This window comes from Schistocerca cancellata, chromosome 3 (genome assembly GCF_023864275.1).
Source record: "Schistocerca cancellata isolate TAMUIC-IGC-003103 chromosome 3, iqSchCanc2.1, whole genome shotgun sequence".
NCBI lineage: Eukaryota > Metazoa > Arthropoda > Insecta > Orthoptera > Acrididae > Schistocerca > Schistocerca cancellata.
Window position 1 is genome coordinate 741,128,268 of NC_064628.1, and position 13,443 is coordinate 741,141,710.

The 13,443-nt window shown below is 40.2% G+C and overlaps 1 protein-coding gene across 6 annotated transcripts in view; it reads left to right on the forward strand.

Annotated features, from left to right (window-relative positions):
* LOC126175747 (formin-like protein) overlaps positions 1 to 13,443 on the forward strand; it is a 479,943-nt gene that overhangs the window by 383,986 nt on the left and 82,514 nt on the right. For 5 of the 6 annotated variants that reach the window (XM_049922703.1, XM_049922702.1, XM_049922701.1 and 2 more), the window contains 3 exons: positions 2,012 to 2,128; positions 2,906 to 3,149; positions 11,918 to 12,186. In XM_049922703.1, coding sequence (XP_049778660.1) covers positions 2,012 to 2,128; positions 2,906 to 3,149; positions 11,918 to 12,186 — 630 coding nt within the window. The remainder of the gene's footprint in view (positions 1 to 2,011; positions 2,129 to 2,905; positions 3,150 to 11,917; positions 12,187 to 13,443) is intronic. The other variant, XM_049922704.1, reaches the window with a different exon arrangement.

Genomic DNA, 13,443 nt, shown 5'->3' on the forward strand with positions numbered 1-13,443 from the left:
GGCTGTCTGGAGACATAGTAAACAATAGGTAGGCTGTCAGTCCAACGTTTAGTGTCATGTAATCTGAGCGAAACCTTTCTTGCTGAAGCCATTCCACAAGACCATTAGTGGCCGGCTGGTAGGCACTGGTTCAGAAATGTTTCATACCAAGCACTGCTGAGAGAGCTTTAAAGAGATAAGACTCAAAATTACTTTCTCTGATCAGTAGTGACACGGAGAGGAATGTCAAATTGTGGGATCCACTCACAGAAAAAGGTCGTGGCTGCTGTTGTGTCTTTCACAGGGTACACTTAAGGCCAGTGAGAAAAACCATCAATTGCTGTCAGGTAATTTGACAGGTCCAATAATATTGATGTGGACATGTTCAAAACATTGACTCAGTGAGACGAAGGCACCGAGTGGAGCTGTTGCATGCAGAGTTATTTTGTTGTGCTGACAAGCATTGCATTGGTGAACAAATGGCTTACAATCTTTCTCAATATTTAGCCAGATAAATGTCTTCTTCACTAGTCGTAAAATAGCCCTTACTCCTGGACGGGAGAGGCTGTTGCTTTCATATGTCACAGTATAGCTCTAACTCCAAGCAGCGAAAAATTGTAAGACAGCAAGGAGAGTCTCTATAAGCATCGCTCCATTATAGGCTACATTCTCGCACTCCTTCAATATAGTAGTGTGGCCTGAGACTATATTCAGTGAAATGCCAGAGAATCACATTCCAGATAAAGTAATCTGCTATATTTATTAATATGCTGTGCAGATTGTTGTACTATCATATCTCTCTCTCTCTCTCTCTCTCTCTCTCTCTCTCTCTCTCTCTCTCACACACACACACACACACACACACACACACACACACACACACACACACACACAAACAAAACGCTAGATGGGAACTGTGTAAAGATGGCCATCCCACTTGCAACTTGAAGCAGGCATGGCGCACTGTCTTTTGTTATATTTCTGCATAGAGAAAATATGAAACCTATTGAAATTCAACACAAAGTGAAGGTCTGTATAGTTGGTGGTTATTTATCATAGCAACAAGTTGAAGAATGGTTATGGAAATTCACAAATGGTGTGATGTATGTGGCTGATTCTCCTTGACAAGGCCAGGCACATAGTGTTGACTCTGGAAAGTACTGCAGTCGTTAAAGCCATCATGATGTAAAAACATTGATACTGGATAATGCTGTAACAGCTGTAAACATTCAGCACATCATGCTGTGAATAGTTTCCCCCCTCCAATTTTACAGTGCCTGTCAGCTGACTCTTGAATTGGAACACTACTGTGTTACTGCATGTTAACAATTTATGAGGCTCATTGACCACTGTAGTAACACTTTTCTTAGGACAAACTGTGGAGTTACTACTGCCAATGAGAGAGAGAGAGAGAGAGAGAGAGAGAGAGAGAGAGAGAGAGAGAGAGAGAGAGAGAGAGAGAGAGAGAAACGGTGCCATTCCTTATCACTTCTTTACTTCTATCATGAGCAGGGAAGGTTATTCTGACACACACTTCACTGAAAAACACTTCATCATAGTGCATTACGTACTATGTGAGGTAACTGTCATTAGTGTATCATACTTGGATCTCCTAACAAAATAATCTTCAAAGTGCAAAAACTAAAATGTTGGAATGTGGATTTGGTATTTGCAGATAATGACTCAAAGAAGAACTGTATTTCAGTAAGTTACTAAAAAAATAAAAATAAATCTATCTTACGGTATTTGATAAACTTTACTAGTGTTGGTGAACTTCCGTTGAGTGTTCAGGAGAATATGTTTAAAAGGTATAAAACTTTGTTCCATGTGTACACAGTAAATAAGATTAAAGTGTGTGTATTTATTACATTTAATTGGTGATTTTATTTCTTTGTCGACATATGCTGAGCACAGTTTAAAGATTTTAAAATGGTCTCATTTTATCCATAGGAGTATCATATTAGGTTAACAACAATTACTTAAAATATATAAAATTTTGTACTAGTATTTGCACTGTGTTTTTTTTTCTTAGGTACAAATATCGGCATACCTCGATAATGTATTTGATGTAGCAGCATTAATGGAAGACAGTGAGACAAAGACAGCAGCTCTCGAAAAAGTTGCAGAACTGGAGGATGAACTGGGTCACGTAAGTAAAATTTCCAGCTAAGTGCTTATGTTGGACTGGCAGAAATTATAAATGTCAGTAACAGCTGCAACTGACAATCAGTCCTGTCTGAATTCATTTTTCTTGAAATTAGTTAGTACCGAGTATAGTGTAATCAAAATCAAAATTCAAGCTAAAGGAATGTAGATGGGATCAGCTTGGTAACATAGGTGGTGTCGCCCACCTGTACTAAATCGCCCACCTGTACTAAATAAATAATAAGTGTAAGTCTAGCTTTCAGGACTAATGGTTGGTTTTACTGGAGTAGCTGGAAATGCCAGAAAGAGCAGATTTATCTCACCAATAGTAGCTTCCTGCAACATGCAAAGTCCCGTCAATAATGAGTAAATTTTAAACTTATTAAATTTGATCTATGCACCCTTGTACCTCTACATCTGTATGTTCATAAACAAGATTTTATTTGTACATATGTCTCTGACTTTCTGTAAATTGCTGTTTAGCTATATAAATAAATATTTTAAAGTCTGTAGATAAAAATAAAAGGCAACATTAGACAACATGTTTCAGTGAAGGTTATCCTCATTACTTCAACATTCCCCCCCCCCCCCTCCCCCCACTTTCCCCTACTGTTTATTATTGTTCTCCCATTTCTTCCACTGTCTTCTGTTGCCTGTTGCCTCATCGTCTGTAAAGTTTTTGAATTTTTCCTTTTATTAGCTGTCACGTGATATATTCTGTGATGATTATGTGCACAGTTTTGCTTTCATAGATATATCACCATTAAATGTTTTGCCTCAGGCACATGACAGGCTTGCAGAACTGGAGCGAGAGTCACTGGCAAAGTTAGCAGAGTTGGAGACGGAATTAGCTAACGTAAGAATGGAGCGAGATGCTCTACTAGAGGACCGACGGGCTGTCGATGAAGAAGTAAATACGTTGCGCAGAGTTGTTATGCAGCAGCAGCAGGAGAGTCAGAGCAGGCAGTCAATGCTTGAAAGTAAGATCATTGAGCTTGAGACCCTCAACAACACTTTGCCAAGAGGTAATGTAGTTACAGATGTCTTCTGGTCTGTGTGTAAACAAGATGTTACAAAAATATTGCCATCATGTGATAAATGTATGAGTGGTGAAATATATAAAAAACAAAGATAATGTGACTTGCCAAACGAAAGCGCTGGCAGGTCGATGGACACACAAACATAAACACAAAATTCAAGCTTTCGCAACCAACGGTTGCTTCATCAGGAAAGAGGGAAGGAGAGGGAAAGATGAAAGGATGTGGGTTTTAAGGGAGAGGGTAAGGAGTTATTCCAATCCCGGGAGCGGAAAGACTTACCTTAGGGGGGAAAAAGGACAGGTATACACTCGCGCACACACCCATATCCAACCGCACATACACAGACACCATCTTTTATATATATAAAAATCGGAGCACCACACGAGCTTCTTGATTACAATACCTGTTTGCAGAGTTTTTTACTTAACATCTTAATTGTACATTGAAAATAAATGCATATTATTAGTTAAATTTGTAAGAGACATGTTTTTCCTTATATAGAATTTCAGTAGTTTTATGTGTAACAGAACAATATTGTTTATTTTTGTTGCAATGAATGTTGATAAATCTAAATAAAGACTTTTACTGTAGGACTATTTGTTTCTCCGAAACAAAAAGGATAAAAAGTTCATCAAGCAACATTGCATAAGTCCAGCAGTGCACCAAAATGATTCAATTGTAAAATGTAAACATTCACGGCCAGAAATGTCACACTTACTAAAATAATCCGGGCTATTATGCCATCGTTGAATGCATTTAATTGAGAAACTCAGTGTTTAGTCCCTATGTGCAGGTGCCATCTTAAAGAGCAGATAGAGCTTCTGTGAATGTCCAGTTCACCCTCTGGTTCTCTACTAAAAGACAGCAAAATTTCATTTTTGAATAATGTGCCCTTGTAATAATGCCTCCTCTATCAGTTTGAAAATCCTCTGTGCCTTTCTTGAGCCATATACCTGCTTGCTTAATTCTGACAAACTGTGGAATAGCTCAGACTGGTCTCCAAGAAAGCAGAAGTGTGGGGAACACAAAAGCAGTCAGTAGCAAGTCAGGGTTATAAACTGTGATTCAAAAGTAACTGTACACACTTAATGTGTTTTATGTATGCATCAAAATAAAACTAAAATGTTAGATAAAGTTCTGTCTTAAATTTCTTTATTTCAGAGCTATACAGTGGAGCAGGGATCACAAGTGCAACACAAAATTAATTCTTCTCAGAAAGCAGGAACAGGAAAGAACACAAAATGCAACACAACTACGTGCTGTAAATTTACCCCAAAACTTGTCCAAACTGATGCCCATTTAGACAAAGACAGTGGTGTGCTCGACGTCTTACCACTCTTGGGGTGTTGCAGACTCCATTCATCTCATTCTGTGCAGCTGCACAGCCTTCTTCAGTTCATTGCTGTAGTTGTGCTACATTCTCAGTTGCAACACCATAAATGAGCTTGTTGAAATTGCCCCAAAGCTAGAAATCCAGAGGGTTTATGTCTGGAAATCTAGCAGGCAAAGCAATGTCCCTGCATGACCTATGCACTAATCAGAGTAAGGAATGATAATCCCGTGCCTCCTGACTGATATGTGCAGGCCATTGTTTTGTGTAAACCATAAGTTAGTAGGACATCTTGAAGCAGACCATCCAATTCATGTTCCAAAGCTGTTTACACACTTTGCCAGTCAGGTGCTGTGGAATAACATGTGGTCGAAGTAACTGATTCTCCACCATACAACACCAAATGTTCACTGCAGAACAATGTTGATATTTTCTTGCTGTAGTTACATGAGGATTCTCACACACCCACAGGTGCACGTTACAAACATTCTCGATATCTGCACGGGTAAAGAGGCTCTCATTCATAAACAGTACCTGACGACCAAACAGGGTATCAGAAGCATGTTGCTCCAGTAATGCCAGACAGAAATTCGGAATTCTAGGGTAGTCTATGGGTGTCAGCTCCTGTACATATTATAGTGAGGTCTTCAAGAGCATGCTGTAATGGTCCGACACTGATAACCATTAAAAATAACTTCATAACTGAAAAGACGTAACAGAAATAGTGTGAGCTTGGGTTTCCGAAACTATGTTAATGTTATCATGTAAACAGAATGAATTCTTCTAGTTACCTATTGCAGCTGTTATGCAGTTACCATTGTCAGTTAAATACAATAAACTAAGACTCATTCTCTTGTTTAGCTGGTGCAGCAAGTAAAGTCTTATGTGGCAATAAATGGGCATGGCTAGGAGTGAACAAATGCCATTTACCTTCCACTTCTGAATCACACCACATTAAAAAAAGCATTGGTACAGCTAAACTAATTAATTTGAAGATGGGCAGTAATTTTAAATTATTATTCGGCAGTACTTCAACACGATTTACCAGTGCAACCTACTAATATCTATTGTGTACTAATTAGAAGTTTCAACAGAATCACTGATTTCACAACTGCTCATAAGTATTCAATATCTTATTTAATGAAACTCATAAATATGTGCAGGCCATTGTTTTGTGTAAACCATGGAGCCATGAATAATTTGGAGAAACCTTAGTGCACCTAAATTTTTTTGCTAGACAGGGATTTGAACTCCGTTGTAGTGTTTGGGGAGGAGGGAGACCAGAGAGGTATAAGGAAGTATTGGGAGATAATGGAGGGAACTATTGCTGCACCTCTGTGGCAGAATGGCTCCATTGGTAGAGCATTTGCATGGGAAAGGGAAAACTCCCAGGTTCAAGTCCTGATCTGGCACACACTTTTAATCTGCCAGGAAGTTTAGAGTGTATTCTACTGGCAGCAGAGGAAAGAGTGGGCAGAAAAAGGGAGTTGCTGGCTATGGAACTAGCAGAGGTTTAGGCTAAGGGGATTGCTGTGGTGCTTAGGGGAGGGGGTATGTAACCAGGTGTTACATGTATTAAATGTAACTGGTTTTAGGAGGTTTTCGAGCAGATAGAGAGTAGGTTAGTTGCTTGCCCATACAGGACATGGCACAACAGTTGCAGCACGGCCGGTGGATGACATGTTTGCTTTCAGTCATTCAGCCTTTGACCAGGATGGAAATACTTGGCACAAACTGCAGTAGTGAGTGGTGGGTTTGTGTAAGTTACTGATCTCCTTGTCTGAGAAGTTTATAAAGGTTAATCCATTGTGAACCTAGGGTTGAAATCAGGAAAATGAAGAGAATTTAATAATGTGCATCATAAATATTGGAAAGCATATTATTGTATCAGATTTATTTTAACAAGTTGGCTTAACACGTAAACATAAATTTTGTTCGTATGGTTGCCTTACATTGTTTATAAATCTGTTTTGTTATTCAGATTGTCTTTGACTTTGAATAAGTTATTAACTGAGAGGTGCATTTAACAGCTTTTCTGAAGGGATCTGTATTGTATAATTACTAATTTATCGATGTTTAATGTATGTATCTATTTTTGATATTGTGGAATGTGCTAAGGTATTTTTTCTTTTTAAATCTTAAGTGAATCTGGGTTGTGTTTCATGTTTATATATGTATTTGATGAAAAATTATTACAGTTTTTCATATTTTGCATTACTGTTAAGCAGAAATACTAATGGTTCTAGTAAGATTTCTGAATTGTAGATATTGACAAGATAGGTTGTGCAGACTACTTCATTAACAAGAAAGAGTAAAGAATAGGAGGAATTCAGACAGTTACCAGGGGCAGTAGGACAAGGATGACTTAGCATGCCAGGATTAGAGATAGAGATAGATGAGATTCAAAAACATGAGAGGTCAGAAGTGGCAGACAGTGCAGTTGAGAAGTCACTGTCAAGAGGAGGAGGAAGTGAACGGAAGCCTCTGTGAAACAAGAGGCAAAAACAGATAAACAAAATAAGTAACAAATAGTAGAGAAGCAGCAGCTATAGATATAAAAAAGCTCACAAATATTCTCAAAATGTATACTTGTCATGACAGCATAAAGATAACTAGAAGAAAAAATTGTGAATACAGTAAGTGAGACAGGTTGGGATGCACCGCACCATTGGTGAAAAAGCAGACAACAGAAATGATTCATGTAAAATGAGCCAAAAGGGGTAGCAAGAATCGAGCACCTTCTAGAGGAAGTTGTCATCTGCAAAGTTCTGAGGGACTGTTGACAGAAAGAAAAGCTAGATTACTAGAAGGGTCAAAGAAATGCCTTGACTACAACAGTTGTGCTGAAGAAGTGTGCTGTGAAGAAGTGTGCTATGCTATTGCAGTAAATGCTTGGGTAATCTGTGTCAGTACATTCTCAATTAAAAACAATGGTCATCATGCTAAAGCAATAAACTACACAGTAATTACTGCCACCGTCCTCTCAATTGTGTATTAATCTCAAAGGTGGCTGTCTCTTTGATAGACTTGTTTCATCAGCTATGAAGAAGGTAATAATAAGGGGATGCATAGTAGAATTCCCAAATGTAAGACAGTCAGCCATGAACGTACTACACAGTATTGAAATTTGTCGAGGAGCAGCATAGGTTCTGACCTAGATTTGGAGAGATTGGAAGAATAACCTAAAGTTTCAGTGATAATTATGTACGGGCCAGCTTCATTTTGGTCTATAACATCAGCAAAATTATGTAAGTGAGGGTAGCTATTGAGAGATAAAAACTTTCTGTAATGTTGAGAGGTGATCGTGATTCAAGGATTGGCTAAGAAGGCACAGGAAATCCAGAACGTGATATATTAAGGTCCCTGCACTGATGGAAAACCTATGCTTGTCCTGTTTCTATCTTGTAATTTGGAGGTCAATTCCCTGCATAATATTCCCTCAACCGGCACATACCTGTGAGCAAATTAGTGATAGCGTTTCTCCAGAAATTAATAAATTCTTCAGTTGGCAATAATTATTTTGTATTTGAAGAGCAGATGTACCTATATAGATCAGGACTATGGCCACAGGAAGCTGTCCATTCCCTGCACAATCTCCGTTTTGTGAGTTACACGAATGGAACATTCCTAAAATCCATGTCTGCTTCCAATAAACCACTTACATTTGACTTGACAGTGAGGATGTACTGAAATAATCTATTGAGGAGAAGATTTTCTGTGAAACATGCCCTTCTCTTCTCTTCCGGCACTTCACACAACTTCTAGCCCACACATACATCAGTGAGGTATAGGCTCTTATTTGACCATTGACCCTTCCATTTGCACTCCTGTCTTCTCCCCTCATCCATCAGAGAGTCCATGTTGACTTGTGCAACAGTGACCATTTTCTGCTCATTTTGACCTTTCCTCAGCACCATTCGCTTAGGCATCCAGCCACATGGGCTCTTTAGCAATGCTGACTAAGATACCTTAACGTCTGCCATTGCCCTTAGTACCCAACCAAATTGGGGTATTGATGAGGCTATCCAGAGCACAACCGTAGTCATTCTATTGTCAGGTGACTTGTGATCCACTATTCATCAGGATCGTCCCCTCAGATCACCATACCTTGGTGGACCTCTGAATATCTGTGGCAATTAGAAATCGCAGACAAGTGCTCTCCAGTGTCATAAGTGAGAACCATTGATGGAGTATCACATCACTTTTAAACAACTCTATGCCCAGGGCCACAACCTAATAAAATGACAAAAACAAGAATGCTGGGAAGTGTATGTTACTATCTTTGGACCACATACCCCACCTTTTTAGTTTTCGGCAAAGATTAAACACTTCTATGGATACTAGTCCCCACAGGTGTTCCCCAGTATCTCCTTTAATGGGGATTTGTACATTAACCCAGATGCTTTCGCCAAACTTTTGCTCTGTGTTCTACTTGAGCCTCTGCATCTGATAATTACCAGTGTATATTTCATGTACTCAAACAATGGGTGGCGTGAATTCACTTCTTTACTACACACCTCTCAAGCCGTATAATGCTCCATTTGGTGAGTGGGAATTCCTCAATGCTGTAGCCCTGACATGGCTCCAGGGCCAGACTGTGTCTGCACTGAAGAACCTATCAGTGGATTGCTACAGCATGCCCCTTTCATTTTCATCTGATTTTGGAGCGCGGATAAGTTTCCATCTCAGTGGCGGGAAAATGTGATCATTCCGGTATTGAAACTGAGTAAATAGCCCCTTGAGATGGACAGCTATTGCGCTGTTAGTCCCACTAATTTCTTTGCAAGTTGCTCGAACATGTGATGAGTCAGTGAGAGTCTCAGGGCCGTTTGGCTCCATCCCAGGGTTGTTTTCATCACAGCCTTTTACTACCGATGATTTGGTCTACCTGGAGTCTGCAATCCAGACAGCTTTTGCCTTCCAACACCACCTTTTGCTGTCTTCTTTGACTTGCAAAGGGCTTAAGACACCACATGTAGTCCTCTTTACCCTACATGACTGGGTTCTCTGTGACCCACTCCTAGTCCTTATCCAAAACATCCTATCACACCATACTTTCTGGGTTAAAGTTGGTGCCTCCCTTATTACACCCCTCCCTGCCCCATATACAAGAGAACAGGATCCCACAGGGCTCTGTATTGTGTTTGTCCTTTTTTCCTGTGGCTATGAATAGTCTTATCTACAGCTGTGGGGTCTACAGTGTCACTTTTCTTGTATGCTTGTTATTTTTGCTTGTGCTTTTGCTCCTCTATTGTGGATATTGCTGGATGATGACTGCAGGATGTCATGTGAAAAGTGCAGTCCTGGGCTGTTACCTATGGCTTTAGTTTTTTGGCTGCTAAGACATGCGTCATACTCATGTCATCATTGTACTGCCCATTTGCAACTAGAATTCTAGCTTGATGATCAGTTGCTTGATGTGGTAGAGTCTTATCAGTTTACAGGACTGTATTTTGATGTGGCTTCGCCAGCTTAAGCAAACATGCTGGTCACACCTTTATACTCTTCATTGCCTCAGCAACACCAGCTGAGGACACAGATTGCTCTATGCTTTTTTTGACTTAATGGAGCTCTGAAGCTGCCCTATGTTGATTATGGTGGTCTGACAGAAGACTCGACATCTCCTTTGCTGTTGTGGTTGCTGAACCCAATACACCATTGTGTGGTCCCACATGCAACAGGTGCCTTTTGGAGTAGGCCTGTGACAAGTCTACTCACAGAGGCTGAGTTCCTTCACTACAAATTGTGCTAACAGCTGCTGCTCAGCTTTTTTATAGGCAGTGACTGCTTAAGGAGTCTTCAGTCTATCAACCAGTGCTACCCCAACACCCATTGGTTGTGACAATCCAGGTTCTCCATTCAGATCTCCATCATGCTGTCCAGTTGGCCATCGGCATTGGGACACCTGGTTGCATTGGGATCCTAGGGAACAAACATATTGACCAGTTGGTCAAGTTGCTTCCCAGTATGGCAAACTTGGACGGGGTGGGGGGGGCTTACCAGAACCAGTCATTCGGTCGACACTACATTAATTGTTGGAAATTGGAACATGGAATGGTGTGCCCTGGTTTCTCCAGACAAACTGCAGACAATAAAGAGAACCACAACCACATGACAGTCTTTCCTTCATGCTTCTGGCAGGGAATCCACCTTTGTCAGCTTCACATTGACTACACTTGGCTGAAACGATGGCCACATCCTAAGATGACGCACTGTCTGTTTGGTGCCCATCTGATAGTGGCTGACATCCTACTGGACTGTCCTAATTTAGCTACCTTACAACGAAATCCTAAACTTGCTGACACACTGCCTATGATGCTAGTGGATGACGCCAAACTGATCTGATCTGATTTTACGTTTTACTCGTGATAGCAGTTTCTACTCCTTTCTGTGAAGTAGGGCTCTTTGGTCTCATTGACTGCTTGCGGTATTCGATGTATGCCTCCATCACCTGCTGTGACCCAGGGATCCCATGGCTGCCCTCACTTGACAGTCTAGTATGGCTCCTGCCCATATCCATGTTTTTATTCTTCTTGTTCATTTACGTTTGTCATCATTGTAATGTGTTGATATTATTATCTTTCCTGAGATTTTATAAACTCGTCCACACTGCTAATTTTCTTGTGGTGAGGGTGAGGAAACACCAGTCAGATGCGAAGGTTGCGACTCCCACCACATAATGTATCACAGGGGTCACCATCTGCATTCTGCGTGGAGCATCTCACCCATCTTACTCCGTCTCACTACTCTTTCACTTCTACTTGCTTCTGTCTCTTGGTTTTATTGAGTCTCTGTAGCAGTCTGGTTTGTAGGGATTACTCTGAGGCCCATTTTTCTGGTTTGATGCATGTAGGATGAAAGGACCTGATGACCTTGCAGTTTGGTCCCCTTAAGCCCCATCAATCCAATTCTTATCATTTCTTAAGTATTTAATTTCTCTCCATCCCTTTATTCTTTTTCACAGATAGATGGTACCAGGAGGTGGTAGTACCCTACACCCTACCCCCCCACCCCTGTGTATACTCGGTATTACCTGTTTCTGTTGATTTAATAGTTTATCACAGTAAACAGTCATTACCTGGCCTTGTTGTTTTTACTTGCTCCTGTTGGTCTGCATGTCAGCAAGAGTATTATGTTCTGATCTCATGACAATGAAAGTTTCGCAGTCAAATGTCAAATTAGTTGTCATTTTAATCCTTGTTACAGTGTACTTTTAAGTGTAATTTGTCTTTACACTCCTTGATTCAGTGTATTGTTAGACTTGCTGTCTCCTCAGATTAACGGAGTTGTTGCATGGTACTTGGTTGTTAGCCTAGACTCCAGCATAACACTTGTTTAGACTGTGAACATATTTATCTTTTATTATTATTATTATTATTATTATTATTATTATTATTATTATTATTTCCTGTTCCCCTTTTAGGTGCTGACTCAAATGATACTGCAGTGGCACCTTCTGCACCGTCGCAGCCACCAGCACCCCCGCCTCCTGCACCTGCGCCACCGCCCCCTCCACCCTGCCCACCACCCCCTCCCTGTGGTCTCACTGGCAAGGGTTCACCTCATGTTCCTGTTCCACCGCCACCTGCAGGAATGATGCAGGCCCCTGATGGTGCAATGACAATAAAGAGGAAAGTCCAAACGAAGTACAAGTTGCCAACACTGAATTGGGTAGCTCTGAAGCCTAACCAGGTATGTTATCAACAATTACAAATGGGTTCTCTGTTGCAATGGAGGATTTAATATTCTTTCCATTTCCATACTACCATAGATCTTCCCAGTAAAAATTATGATATGTTTTTATGTGAATTTAAAGTTGAATTGTACCAGTGGAAAATGTTGTATAGGGGGAGAGCTTTTGCTGCCGCAATCAATTACTTGCTGCTTATTGTGTTGAGCTAGTGTGAGTTCTTGCGATTTTCTTTAAAAAAATTCTCTGTTGCACCTGTTTAATTGCAGTGTTTCTCATTTCTGCTGATCATGTGCTAATAAATATTCAGATATTTCTAAGAAAGCAAATAACAAAGAGATTTGAATCAGCCACACACAGATGAAAATTGTTCTAGACACAAACTTCAAAAGCTGGGATATGATGACAGGCTGTGTGAAACCATACTACTTGATGCATCTAAATTGTTTACAATTCTACATGTTCTCATTGTGTGCGAATAGGGGGTAGGATTAAGAAGTGGAGGGGAGGGGTGGGGGCGGGGTGGTCGGTAGATATGAGCACCAAGAGAGAAGTAAAAGGAAATCTGTAGCTTCACATTGTAAGAAGACTGGAACAATAAAAGTAGATTGGAAAAATTAATGTGCTGCTCTTGATGCAGTGTCCTGAAGTACTTTTCTGCCCTTGTACTGTGTGCACCATATTTATAGAGGTTCTCCATTTACCCACTGAGAATTTATACTATTTTAAAATATTAAAGTCAAAGATAAAAATAATTTCAAAATAGTAAAAGGACAAAAGGGAACTGTTCTTAGGCTATGAAGAGTTCAATTATTTCCTCACAGTGCTATACACAGTTACCTTCAGTTTAACATCCCTTCTACCACACAATTCCCAACAGTTTCCTTGATGCTGAAATTGTTCCTCAGTTGCCCATTTTGTTTACTAAAAAAATGATTATAAAAGTTTATACATGCAGTTTCATCTACATCAGCATGTATGTCCTCACTTGGCATGTTAACATGTGTGTGACAGTTAATGTTTTTGTGATTTCGAAGGCTTTCCTGGCATAATGTCTTGAAAATCTCTCCGGTTTGTTGCCAGAGCTTAAAATCAACTCAATTCAATATTTTGGTGATCCAACTGTTTGTCGTCTTCAGGAGGACACTGCTTCTGCTGATGAGTCCTGCTGAGAACTGATGCCATGCTGCAAATCAGCATCCTATATAGGCCTACGTTCCAGACACGGCATATGTGCTGCCCATCACAGTTGCTGCTCT